A 13,691-nucleotide genomic window follows, 5' to 3' on the forward strand; every position below is an offset into this window, starting at 1 on the left:
TTAAACATTTGTTTAAAACTAAAATTTCCTTAGCATGATTTTAGTGCTATGCTCTGTCAATTGTGTGACAAAAACACTAATATATAAATTAAATTATTTTAAAAAGTAACATAAGACCCCTTTAAGACCAGACCTATATTGGGCTAGGCAAGGCTCAGGAAAACCTGGAGGCAAAAAGAGTTACAGGATTCATGCAGAAAATGCAAAACAGAACTGCTCCCTGGGTCTGTCAGGTGCACCTGCTAATACAAATGAATTTGACTGTGTTTACATGAATTAGCAATAAGCTATCTGACACTGGCACAGAACTACAGAACAGAGTATGCATTAAGATAGAAATCATGTATAAAAAATATACAGATAAACAGATTAGCTGAGAAAAGCAGTGCATTCATTTAAGTGCAAAAAAAACCGTGTGAATTATGAGCAAACCACAAGTAAAATCAATATGATTTACTAAATCACTAAACTAGAAATGCAGATCCCATTCTGTTCTGCATTTGTTAATAATTAATAGTGGATTTAATAGACTAAGAACACTCAAATCTAAACAAATATTTTTTACCAACATTTGCAAGAAATCACTATACAGTCACCAAAAATGGTATCGGTGCATCGCTACCAAAGACAACACCGTGCCCCCCAAAAAAGCTCACACACGGCTCACTCGTCTTCATCACAACCTGCTCCACTAATGCTGTCTGACACCTCTTCAGATGACTGCCTCCCACTACGACCACCTGAGCTCCACACCAGCAGAACACAGACTATCTTATGACGGAGTGACAGAGAGAAAGAGAGAGCGACACATTACTTACTTGTACACATGCACAGACGACAAATCAGCGCTGAGCAATCTGTTCTGCAGCTCTAAACCAAATGGGCAGGTGATAGACAGAGCTCTCGTTTTCCTATCGCTCCCTCCCTCTCTCTCTCTCTCTCTCTCTCTCTCTCATCCTCCCAACTCTTTCTGTTTCTTTCCCTCCCCCTGGCTTCTCACACCATTTTATGACTCACTCCTCTCCTCTCTTGCCTTTTTTTAGGTTATCAGCCCAGAATCTATTACTTCTGAACCAGTTTGAGTTCCCTTTATCGGACCTGTTTTGACGTTTTGCCAGTTGTCTTTTCCCATGACAATATTTCTCTATCCTCACAGCCACCGATACATCCTGCTGATGAAAGTGCTGCTTTTGGCTAAAGGTCGAGTCCACCCAAATCCGATAATTACTCACTAGTCGTAATAAGTCAATACATAACCATACATAACTTTAGCAATAATATAAAATTCAATTCAATTAAAACATATATAATTTTTTTTATTTAAATTAATTTAAAGGTCTCCCATGCAATTACCTTGACTGGAGACTTGTGTCATTAGTGCCATATAATTAGTATATAAAAACATTAAAATATCTAAAATATATATAAATATATATGAAACGTCTGGAAGATTCATGACTAAATAATTAGTTTGAATCAGACCTTTTAAATTAATCTGCAGTTCTCATAACCATTCACGATCTGGTCTCTGTATGGATCTAGAATGGTATGAGGTTTATCTACCTAGAATAATGATTAAGACAACTTAACAGCTCAAATAACCATATTAAATTAAATTAATAAGGGCATATTCATTTAAACACAAATGAAAAATATCCTCACTTTTTTTGCTTTTAAAATGCCTTGTCCTATTGATTTCCAATGTGAATGCTATACTACATAAACAACTTCTGACAAGTCAAATTATTTTCTGTGGTAAGTGACAGCATGTCACAGATACTGTCAACAGAGCTTAACTTGTTTTGAACTCAAAAATTCTGTGTGTGTGTGTGTGTGTGTGTGTGTGTGTGTTCGAGCCTCTTATGTAGTTTTAAAGGGACACTATCTGTCAAGCCTACAATTAGCCCACTCAGCCCTCTAAACTAACTCAAATGGACTTGCTGCCAATCCCAAACCATTCCCACAGCTGCAGACATACTTAACTGAATGACTATCTTAGATGGGAACGTCCCTCACAGAGACAGTAGCCACAGAGTTCCCATCAGTCCTTACTTTATGAAGCAGCAGTAACTGGGTGGTAAAATCTCACAAAATTAAACAAGAGTTTTTAATTTTCACCACAATATGGTTTACCACAATACCACATGACTTCTAGAAGTAAAAAATACACAACAAAATGTATGGAAAGAAGAATGTTATTGTGTGATCTTGACTACTTTAGGATTATATATATATATAAAAAAATTAAATTAAAAATATACAAAATATAAAATATAAAAAATATATTATTAAAATAAATTTTAAATAATTATATATATATATATATATATATATATATATATATATATATATACTTATTTTTTGCTTTTGCGATGTACTGTAGAGAATGTAACAATGAAAATCATCTAGCCCGCACGCACACTCTTCTATTGTCTTGCTACAATGACTCAGAGGGACAGCATAAATAAAAGCGGCAAGCAATAAAACAAACTGTATCTGCATCATTTATTCATGGCGTGATGCATGCTGGGAAGTCAAGTAGTCTACATCTATTAGCGTTACAACTTACAGTATCAGGTTTGTTATGCTTCCTCCAACCACTCTGAATTTACTTCTGAAGTTGAAACTTTGAAAACTCTGTACAAATTCTAATTAGTTGTAGAAGAAATCTCAAGTACATTGGAACGCTGTGCCCAGATTCGAAAGTTAAATGAAACATAACTGAGAACTCCAAGCTATAAACAAATCTCTTCAGCAGTAAAACTTTCCTTTGGGACTACAATCAGTAAAGTTCTTGCAGACAACTTGTATCTTACCACAGATGGTTGACTTTAAGTAGAACAGCCTCAGAAAGGCTCAATCTTCTGCCATTGCCATTTACTGAGTTCCCCAACATGCTTCTCGGCAGCTCCAGGCCTCTTTTCTAAAAAGCTTTTCTGCCCGCACACAAGTAGACAGAGACTCAGGTTTGACGTCTACCTGACTGTTGAGTTCTTTGTGTTTATGAGACAGTTGAAGTTTCACTCCCAGCTCTTGGGGAAGTGAAGAAGTCAAACCTGTTTTCAAGTATTCTCTCCATAAATGGTCTTTACTCTGCCCACAGCAGGAGGGTCCAGGACAGATTTCAGGTTAACAAACAAAACCAGCCCCAAGGGCTAGAATAACTGACCATGGAAATGAAAGAGCTGGGTGTTGTTCTCTATTTGTCATGTCTTGGTAAACACATCCAGCCATACTGGACCAGTCAAAAATGGACCCGAGCAAACTAAAACGTATCTAGATACTTTATTAATTTGGACATGGGCCAGTGAACAACCACCTAGCAATGCCCTAGCAACCACCCAAGAACATGCTAAAAATCCAAAAATGTTGAGGCCCATTTTGCGCAATGCATATACATTAATAACACACGAAATGTGTTTGAATTATTCATTTATGGAAATGAATGGGCAAATAAATGGAACGATAAACATAAAATATTCCGTAAAGAGTGTTATATTTGTCTGCTTTCAGATATCTTGACTGTTTTCCCTGTATGCATGGATGAAATGAATATTCACTAACAACAGTGTTTCAAAACACACTGTCTGATCTTAGACACACAACACCAACCAGGCTCTTGGCTGACTCTGGTGTCATGGGAATTATTTCCGAAATAAAACTGACAGAATTCAAGTCTATTTTCAAACTCTCATTCAAAATTCCCCCCTCTGAATCACTCTCAGACAAAAAAAAAAACAAAAAAACAAAAATAAAAATAAAAGCAAAATACGATTAGCAAATGCTTTAAAACCTAAAAGAAAAGAATATAACAAAACAATCAATTAAAATATTTTCTACTGAAAATTCCTTTCAGTTTAACCCAGATAATCAGGTCACACCGGTGGGTGGAGACCCTCACAGGCTGTTTACTCACCCGACTAGTTTTACACTAAAACACAGTCTGAATGAGTGTTTGAAAAAAAATAAAACATACATAAACATAAAAGATACATAAACAAACTGATATAAAAACAGAAATATACAGTACACATACGTAAATTCCTTTTTGGAAAATAAATGATAAAAAAATAATTAAATATCAAATTAATAATATATATCAATAATTTGTGTACTATTTATATTTTTTGTGTACATAAATATAAATGTGAATGTATATATTTAATATTTAACTCTGTTGATAGAATAAATATATTTGTGTAATATTAAATATAAATATATAAATGTATATGCATGTAATATTTTCAAAATAAACTGTATGTGTGTATTTATGTAACTAAAAATTATTTTGGATGTAATTAATCATGATTAATCATTTGATAGCATAACAATTTAAAAATTAAAAATTATATATATATATATATATATATATATATATATATATATATATATATATATATATATACTATATATATAAATTTACTGTCAAATTTAATTGTATATATAATATTTTAAAAAAAACATCTATTATTTTATATCATATGTTAAGAATTTTAGAACTTCTTTTTTGTGAGTTTATTTATATATATAGCAGAACACCAACATTACACCAAAATCAACAAAATGCCAAAGAATTCAAAAGAAAGTTGAACAAAGATAGACAGATATGGGGAAAACAACAGAGTGAAAAAACAGTAGGGGAAAAACAACACATTTAATAAAGTTTCCAGGGTGAAATGAAGGGCAACATCCTGAAGGGCCCAATCACTAAAGCACCCGTTGTCACGTTGAGCTGAGCTAAGCTTCCTGTGATACACAACCTACAGGGTATATCACAATCAAACAGACCCAAACCTACCTTGCTCTTCATGTCACACACCAGCTAAATCAACTGAATCCACTGGAAGTCTTTTACAGATTCTAATATCTCATATCTCAATCAATTTCTATAAAGCTGGATTCAGAGTGGTTATAGAGGTAGCAAAAACACCATGCATTTCCAATCCATCAAAAATCATCATAGGAGAACAGCGTTTTCTCATCAGTCCAATCAGTTCCCACGTCTCCTACGATCCCCTTCAACCCTGCTCTCGTGCTTTCCAGACCTCAGATATAGAGGAAATATGTTGTCCAGAGCTCCGCGATACCACATAGCAGAGAACAATTTTCAATGGCACCTTTAAAGAGCATTTAAAAACCCTTTTTTAGACGGAAGCACATTCTGTGAAAGCACAGATCTCTGGGGGTTTACTTATCCTGTCAACTTAGATGACTTAAATGACGCCGCTGTGAGGCATAGCTTACTAATGTCCCCCAAAGACCACTGCTGTCCTCCCTACACCAGTGTCCTCACAGAATCTGGGTGAACTACAGTCCAAAGCACAGCACTGCTGTCCATATCCTATAATAACAAGGCCATATTTCAACAATCAACAAAATATCTACTTATGGGACAAACCGTTATGGCATTAACATTAGTGATAAAAATTAATACTTAGAATACTAAAGCTGTCAGACGATTAATCGCAATTAATCGCATTCTGAATAAAAACTTTTGCACAATATATGTATGTACTGTGTAGCTAACAATACATTGCAAGGGTCACCTTTTTTTTTATTAATTCATTATTAATAAATTAATATTTTAAGGCACAAGGATATTAAGTAAAGATCAAATAAAGTGAAGATATTTAGTAAACTTTGTACTATAAATATATCAAAACTTTTCATTAGTAATATGCATTGCTAAATACTTAATTTGGACAACTTTAAAGGCGATTTTCTCAATATTTAGATTTTTTTGCACCCTTAGATTCCAAATTTTCAAATGGTTGTATCTCTGCCAAATATTGTCCTATCCTAGCAAGCTTATTTATTCAGCTTTCAGATGAAGTATAAATACTTTTTTTGTTTTTTTGTAAGTGATCCTTATGACTGGTTTTGTGGTCAAGGGTCACAAATACTTGCCAGGCATTTAACCAGACAACATTTAGCCAATGTGAACAGAAATGGTGCTTCATTCAACTCAATTTTAATTTTTTTTTTTAATTAAAAATAAAGAAAAATAAAGTTAACTTGCTGCAAATAATTTTCAATTAATGTACTAATATCTGATAATATCAATAATTTTTGGACATGTATGGTACATGATCCGTGGTACCAGACACGTTGATTTACTACATAAATACCATGGCATTTAAAAATGGTAATCATTCAGCAATATGGCAGAAATCAAAGCACCATATTATTAATATTGTCCTTCCTGAGTACATCTACGGCGTCACTTAAAAGCGTCCCTGTTGTCCCTGGCAGCTTTTATCCCAAGCACATGCTCGTCCCATGAGAAAGGACGCAGGGACGCCCCATCCAGCGCACAGCTTTTACTATAGTCTCCATACGCCCTTTTACAGCCTGTTTCTTGTGAATCTGAGAGCTGTCTTAACAATTTTCTCAGGCCTGCGAGATGAAGACCAGCTTAGAAAGCCCACACGGGCCACGTCTCAGCAACTGTAACAGCAGAGACATTCATGGCATACAGAAGAGAATACCAGGCTGATGCGTAATACTGATCTGAATAGGTCTAATCATAAAAGCATTGTGCCTCCAAACAGCACAGGCTCTGACAGCGGCAGTGGGCGTATATGAGAGGAAGTGTTCGGACGCAAAGTGACTCTGTGCGGTGAAATTCCAAACATGCACGACAAAAGAGCACTTGAAAGGCAAATGATTAAAGTTACAAATGTGCTTTAACCTGCTTTTACAGCAAATTCATTACTGTATTGCTTTTGAAAAGAATGCTTCCAAAATGTTTTTTTTTTTTTTTCAAATAGTTTTTATATTTCCAAAAAAAACCTAATAGATCAGGTGATGTTTGGTCATGTTGAGATTGACCAATAACAGTGCTTAACCAATTAAAAGAACTAGTTTTCTAATCAACACCTTCATCAAGAGACAATAAAATCATGTTTTAATAAAAAATAATGCTGTATATGAAAGATTGTTTTAATATTGTAAATATAATTTTTTACAATTTAAAGTGTCAAATGTTTCAATTAGAATTTAAATTTAATTAGAAAATAAAATAAAGCCTACTAATATATATATATATATATATATATATATATATATATATATATATATATATATATATATATATATATATATATATATATTATACACACTAAGGGATTTTTTTTTTTTAACAGCCATTCGAACAATGGTATAAAATGTCTAAAAAAGAATATTTTGTCATTATTTACTCATCCTTCAATTGTTACAAACCTGTATGAATTTCTTTCTTAAGCTCAATAAAAAAAGAATATTGGTAACCAAATAGTTGACGGTACCCATTGACTTACATAGTCCTTTTTTTCCCCCATCGTTTACCAACATTATTCAAAATATCCTCTTTTTGTGGTCAACACCTGAAATAAATTCATACAGGTTTGAGGGTCTGCAAAATATGACAGAATTTTCATTTTTGAGTGAACTATCCCTAATGTGAGGTTTAATTTAAGCAGATTATGTTGCAAGACGAGTTACACACCAAAGTTTAATGCTTAAGGGCACGGTTTTGTTAAAACAACAACTTGCAGTGTAAATGGATACATATTCAGTGCTTTTATATTCAAAAGAACATCTTTTGCATCTTCCAATACATGTAGAACTAAATCTAGGTGTTTATCTGACAACAAACCTCAGGATGAGGGCACTTAATGTGTTTACTTCATGTTTTATGCAACTAAAGCGAGCTGTTGAAACACGTGCTGTCTGAATATATGAAAGCTAAAAGGGAAAAAGACAGAGAGGGGGATGAAGGAAATGAAGAAAAACAAAACAACAGAAAAAAGGATAGCATAAAGAAAGCTAGTTTTCACATGTGCCGTTACTCTTGGGTCTCTCTTCACATTAGCATGCACTACGGTGCTCATCTGGGATGATACGCGAGGAGTAAAAGCCAGGTCCCACCATAATTGCATTCCAGCATTCGCCCTCTCCCTTCACGTTCCCTCTTCTCTCCAGACACATCCTCTTCACAGCCATTATAAACCAGCTTTACACATAACCAGCTCCCTCTGTAGTAATAACGCTGTCAGTCAAGCAGGCGTAAAACTTTCCGGCAGCAGTGCAGGGTGAGGGTGGCTGATGCCAAAGATATCAGAGTTTGCTCGTATTTGTGAGGTGACCGGATTCAACCTGCCCTTTTCAACTGCTCACGCAAATCATACAGCAGTCGAGGTGACCTTTACGGTTATGGAATGTTGTGACAAACTTTACGCCTTGTGTCCAAACAAGTAACAAGAGAAACAAAAATGAACTGTTCAATATTTACCATTTTATAACAATACCATTTAATAACTATATTTTAGTAGAGTTATATATATATATATATATATATATATATATATATATATATATATATATATATATATATATATATATATATATATATATATAAAAAAAATTTTTCAAAGGTAAAAAGTTTTCATAAAAAAAAAAAAATAACTAAAACTATATATATATATATATATATATATATATATATATATATATATATAATTTATTTTAACTGAAATAAAAGAACTCTACTAAAATATAGTTGTAAATATTAAAAATATTGTTATACTGTTATAAATATATTATAAATATATAATATTAAGTATATATATATATATATATATATATATATATATATATATATATAGTAAAATAATATATATATTAGAACTTTATAGACATTTTGTGGCAAACATTGATATTGTTTGGAGTATAAATCTAATAACTTTATAGGCCTATAGTTTTCTTTTAAAATAAGTTATTCAATAAATATTCTGGAAATACTAAATAATCAGAATTTATACAATCGTGTTTTGGAGGGAAAAAAAAAGAAAGAAAGAAAAATGTGTTGATTATATTTTTGGGCAATTAATAGAAGTGTGTCCAATGAACTTGGAAAGTTCTCACATTCCCAACTTCCTTTTTGGCAAATTTAGAAAACACCACATGAAGCTTGACCTTTAATTTAAAGAAAGAGAAGGACTTACCAAATATGTCTTGACCTGGAAAAGGTTTTGTCCACTCTGTGGAGAAAAGAAACATGGTATTGTTCAGAACTACAGGAAAAGTTTGCGTATATACTTACAAAACTGCATGCGCTTATAGCCATTGCACAAAAAGAGCGATAACTTATTTCACACTTTTAACACATTCTGCCGATCGATCTCCACCTCGCGCACTTTAACACTCGACTTGATAATGACTCCTCAAATCTGTCCAGTTAACGAAGGGTGAGGACCAATAGCATAATGAAGAACCAATGGAGCGCATCATCAATTAATACAAGCAACTGACATTGCTATGACAAACACTTTTTGTTTAGGTATAACGTTTCTTTTGATTTCGCTGGAAAACTCAACAGTTCTGCTCGACAAAAGCGGTAGAATTGTACGGAGGGTTTTGAGGCGCTAATGAGAGAAGCAGCTTCTCTAACGTTTCTCTGAAGAGCAGCTGTGGCTTTGTTCTAAGAATATGCTACGACTCTGCTTGGTTTAAAAACAGCTCGGTCCTCAGATGTTTTCTGAATAAGACCTTTTATGAGACTCGATATCAAAATAGACAATGCTGAACACAATGAACAGTTTCGCATGTAAAAGAACGTAATCGGTGTCATTTCGTATCTTGCCACAAGGTGGTTCTACCAACCCCTTTTGATTGGTAAAAAAAAAAAACAACAACATGCATCACACAATATGAGTGACTTGAGAAGTGTTAGCATTATATATTTTTAGAGAAAAGGTTGAACAACAATCAATAACCTCAATCAAATCCTTAAACAAAAAAAACGAGACCGAAAGTAACATAAATCTGTATATATCCAATTGTTTTGCTGTACATGTCAGACCTCCACTGTCAATCATAGCACTAGTGTCCTCCAACCTTCTGCTGAGTATGAGGGAAAAAAGTGTGGCTGTTGTGTCAACAATATGAGTTAACACTTCAGGTAGAGCATAAAGTGACAAATATTTCCATGACCTTCAGAGAAAAGACAAACAGTGACAGTGACATTTAGTAGCTTGAGTCTATCAGATTTATTTTGAATAATAAAGCTGGGCTGTTGACTGATTAAAATGTCGTTTAAATTAAATTATATGCGTATAATTTAGCCAAAGGGTATTCGTGCTTAAATTTATGTGCTTAAATTACTTATTTCAGAAGCGCATGTCAAGAGGATGCGGATTTGTAATAATTAACTTTTTTGTAATAGATCCGAGACGTAGTTAAGTTTGTTTCCTCGTCTTGCCCATCTGTGGATGCTCTGCAGTGAATGGGTGCCATCAGAATGAGCGCAAACAGTTGATACAAACACGGCGGTAATCCACAAATAACATCCTGTGAACCAAAAAAGCTAAGAAATCCATGATTTAGAGCAAGTGATATAATGCTAAATTAAAATCTGCTCTAATGAAAATCATTCCATTTCGGTTGGCCTGAGAGTAAATTTTCAGCAAATGTTCACTTTAAGAGGACTATTCCTTTAAATCGTTAAACCCCTGACGTTTTATTCAGAAGCTAGTTACAAAATGATACGATATTTGGTCAAATTTTATAATAAAATATAGGTGCGAAGAGCATTTAAAGATTTGTCAAATGCTATTTTTTGTCAAATGCAATTATAAACCACTCAGTCTGCACAAAAATGTGGTAAATACCGCAAGAGATTAGCAGTAAACATTTGAGCCCAGACGCTGAATGTACAAACGAGGCCTAAAAGCCAACACATGAGGGATCAGTGTGTGTTTGCATGTGTCAGTAAACACACCGGATCAAACTGAACCAGTTTCAGAACGTTTATGCAATCCAAAATACAAACCTGTTTGACCTGACGATGTGGGTAAAAAGCCAAAGAGCAACAGATGTATCACAATACACAATGCCATTGTTGATGTGTTTCAATAATCTCTCGCTTTAACGCAAACTTCACGTAGATCATTTCAGGAAACGGGGGCAAGATGAATGTCACAAATTACTCATGTTTCCATATGCCCTTTTTGTCTGAGAAACACATCTGAGCGAACTCTGACATCATCTTACCATCATCAAACCGTCAGCAGTTCAACCCGACCGTTGTAACCAAGCAGGCATAACAACACAGAGTCGAGTGACAAAACGTTCAAGTCTAACAGGCGCTCATACGTGCTGGCTTTTTTTGTTAATAAAATAATATTTAGAATAAAAGAATTAATTAGTTAGTCTGCCAGATGCGCTGTACATTTGGTACAAATGCTTATGAATAGATACTAAAATTACACATACCTTTAAACGATCCTGTGCACATGTCTGCATATATAATGTGTTTAACGGTTTTTAACCTCTACAAGTAGTTCTGAAAAATACCTACTTGCCTCACGAAACCTTTGTTATTAGTTGAAAAGGAAATGGCGAGTAATATGTAACTAATTTGGTCAACAAACCTGGGCCTACTTCATAACCACGCAGTAAATTAATGAACACCTTCAAACATACATCAACCAATAAGAATCAAGCGTTTAGTAGCGGCGTGGTATGTTGATCAGAAGATGTCATGTTTGCTGATACCACTAAATATAGGAGTTTTTGGTGAACTACTAATTGAAAGGATAAAACATGAGAAAAATGAACAATATCTGCATCCTACGAAATGATTTTGGCATCTAAAAAGCAAGTAATCAGTGAGCATGAACCACAACATCATATAACATGAGTATTCAAAGCCATAGTCATCTGTATTCACAAATCTCCAGTAGTGTGTCTTACCCCCCATATGCTCCAAAAGTGAAGCTCCTCTTCCTGTGAGACATTCTTCTGTTTTCCCTCTTAACCTCCTACTCGAACAGTGTCTGCTCCTCTGTCTGTGTCTCGATCTCTGTTTGACAGAGGGTACTTGTTTTGTGCTTCTGTCTCACTGTGTGATATTGTGTCCCTCCTTCTCTGCTTCCCATCCCTCCTCTCTTCCCTCCCTTTTTTCACTACCTGAGACGGAGGATCCATGAGCAGGTGCTTGTCTTGTAAACCGTCGCTCTAGTTTGAGACATGCGCTTCAGTGACTCATGGATGTCCTAGACCGCGAAAGCAAAATGAATGGAAAGAATAATAACTCTTTAAAGACCAGTTTAAATTGCAACCCTATGAGAAGCCCAAATCTAACCATGATTAATAAAACTACATTTAAAAATCTCACCTATTGTACAACCCTGGTTGTACGATATCATACAATAGCACTATGTTATATGAATTAAAAGTTGTTTTATTAGGGCGAGGTAATAAGACACAGGCACAGTTTTTAGTATTCTAGCTGCAGAACAAAACATATCCAAGTCAAAAATGAATATTATAATGAATTATAATGAATATTCCCATCACAATTGGAGGTAAGGTTAAGGAATTACAACTCTTTAATATATATATATATATATACTGTATATTTTTAAGTGATTTGCAAAGTAATTGGACAGTTGACACAAAAGCCTTTTAATGGACAGATGTGGGCTATTCCTTCATTATTTCTACATTAATTAAGCAGGTGAAAGGTCTGTGATTCTAAGTGTGTCAATTGCATGTGGATGCTTCTGCTCGTGCGGTAAAAGGATCTCTCCGTACAAGTGAAACGATTATTAGGCTTTAAAAACACAACGAATACAGAGCAAATGCAGCAAATGCACCACACAAGGGGCAAACAAGGCCTGATTAGACTTTGATTGGGCGGTGTTTCATAGTACAAGTGGACAATGACCCAAAACATACTGCAAAAGCAAGATAAAAAAACTGGAATATTCTGAGATACACTTAAAGTGATTGATTGGGATAGTGAAGTTTTTTCGTGGCTATACTGAACAGTTTGTACAAACGGAAACCTTAATATATTCTGCATGCTGCTCAACACTGAATATAAAGCTCTAACATAATAAAAGACTCCCACTGGTGCTATACAGCTGATGAATTTAACAGCATGATATATTACATTCTATAAATCCAGACTAAATGTACTAGAACTTATTCCATTAAAACTTAATTTAGAATCAGAATCAGATGTACTATTTTCTCAGGCTGATCTCTTAAAGGCAAACATATAACTTTTGGTAACTTCAGGATCAAATAAATGGATGTCAACAGCACAATGTGCTCTCTCACATCAACTGATCTTTTTACATCTCTTGCTTGCTTGTTTCTCTTTCTCTCAATTAGTTGCTAACAATCTTTTTTTTTTTTACTTTGATTGCCTGTTACTATGGTAACAACCCATTACTCTTTTATAGTTCATTAAACTTTAATCCCATTTATGTTTCATTTAAGCAATTAATGCTTCTCATAAAACTCAAAGAGAAATAACAATTATGGGAATAGTTCACCCCAAAGTGAAATCCTTCATTAATGCAATTTAGCTTTAAACAGTCACTTCTGGGCAAAATCCAAAATACACAATTTTTACCTCTTATATCAATAACCACCAACAAAACTGGATGTTTGATCTGTGCACATGGCTTTGTTACTAATAAACATTGCGCTTTTCACTTCACAAGACACTGATGGACTGGTGTGGTATGGATTACTTGTGGATTTTTTTTTTTTCAGCCTGTTTAGTCTCTCATTCTGACGGTACCCATTCACTGCAGAGAATCCATTTGGTGAACAAGTGCTCCAAAATACATGACACCACACAATCCCTCCTCTAGATGAGCTAGCTCCAAATAAGAGCCCTAAAATGAATGTCGTCT

At 34.3% G+C, this 13,691-nt stretch overlaps 1 protein-coding gene across 6 annotated transcripts in view; it reads right to left on the reverse strand.

The window, feature by feature from the left end:
* Positions 1-13,691, reverse strand: part of rap1gapb (RAP1 GTPase activating protein b) — a 70,799-nt gene that overhangs the window by 27,619 nt on the left and 29,489 nt on the right. Inside the window, exons 1-3 of one of the 6 annotated variants that reach the window (XM_043241432.1) lie at positions 11,950-12,009; positions 11,734-11,842; positions 8,985-9,020 (exon numbers count right to left, since the gene is read on the reverse strand). In XM_043241432.1, coding sequence (XP_043097367.1) covers positions 8,985-9,020; positions 11,734-11,777 — 80 coding nt within the window. In that variant the 5' untranslated portion in view covers positions 11,778-11,842; positions 11,950-12,009. Of the gene's footprint in view, positions 1-818; positions 921-2,816; positions 2,941-8,984; positions 9,021-11,733; positions 11,871-11,949; positions 12,010-13,691 lie in introns of those variants that run through there. The other 5 variants (XM_043241431.1, XM_043241434.1, XM_043241437.1 and 2 more) reach the window with 5 other exon arrangements.

Source organism: Puntigrus tetrazona, chromosome 6 (genome assembly GCF_018831695.1).
Source record: "Puntigrus tetrazona isolate hp1 chromosome 6, ASM1883169v1, whole genome shotgun sequence".
NCBI classification, from domain to species: domain Eukaryota; kingdom Metazoa; phylum Chordata; class Actinopteri; order Cypriniformes; family Cyprinidae; genus Puntigrus; species Puntigrus tetrazona.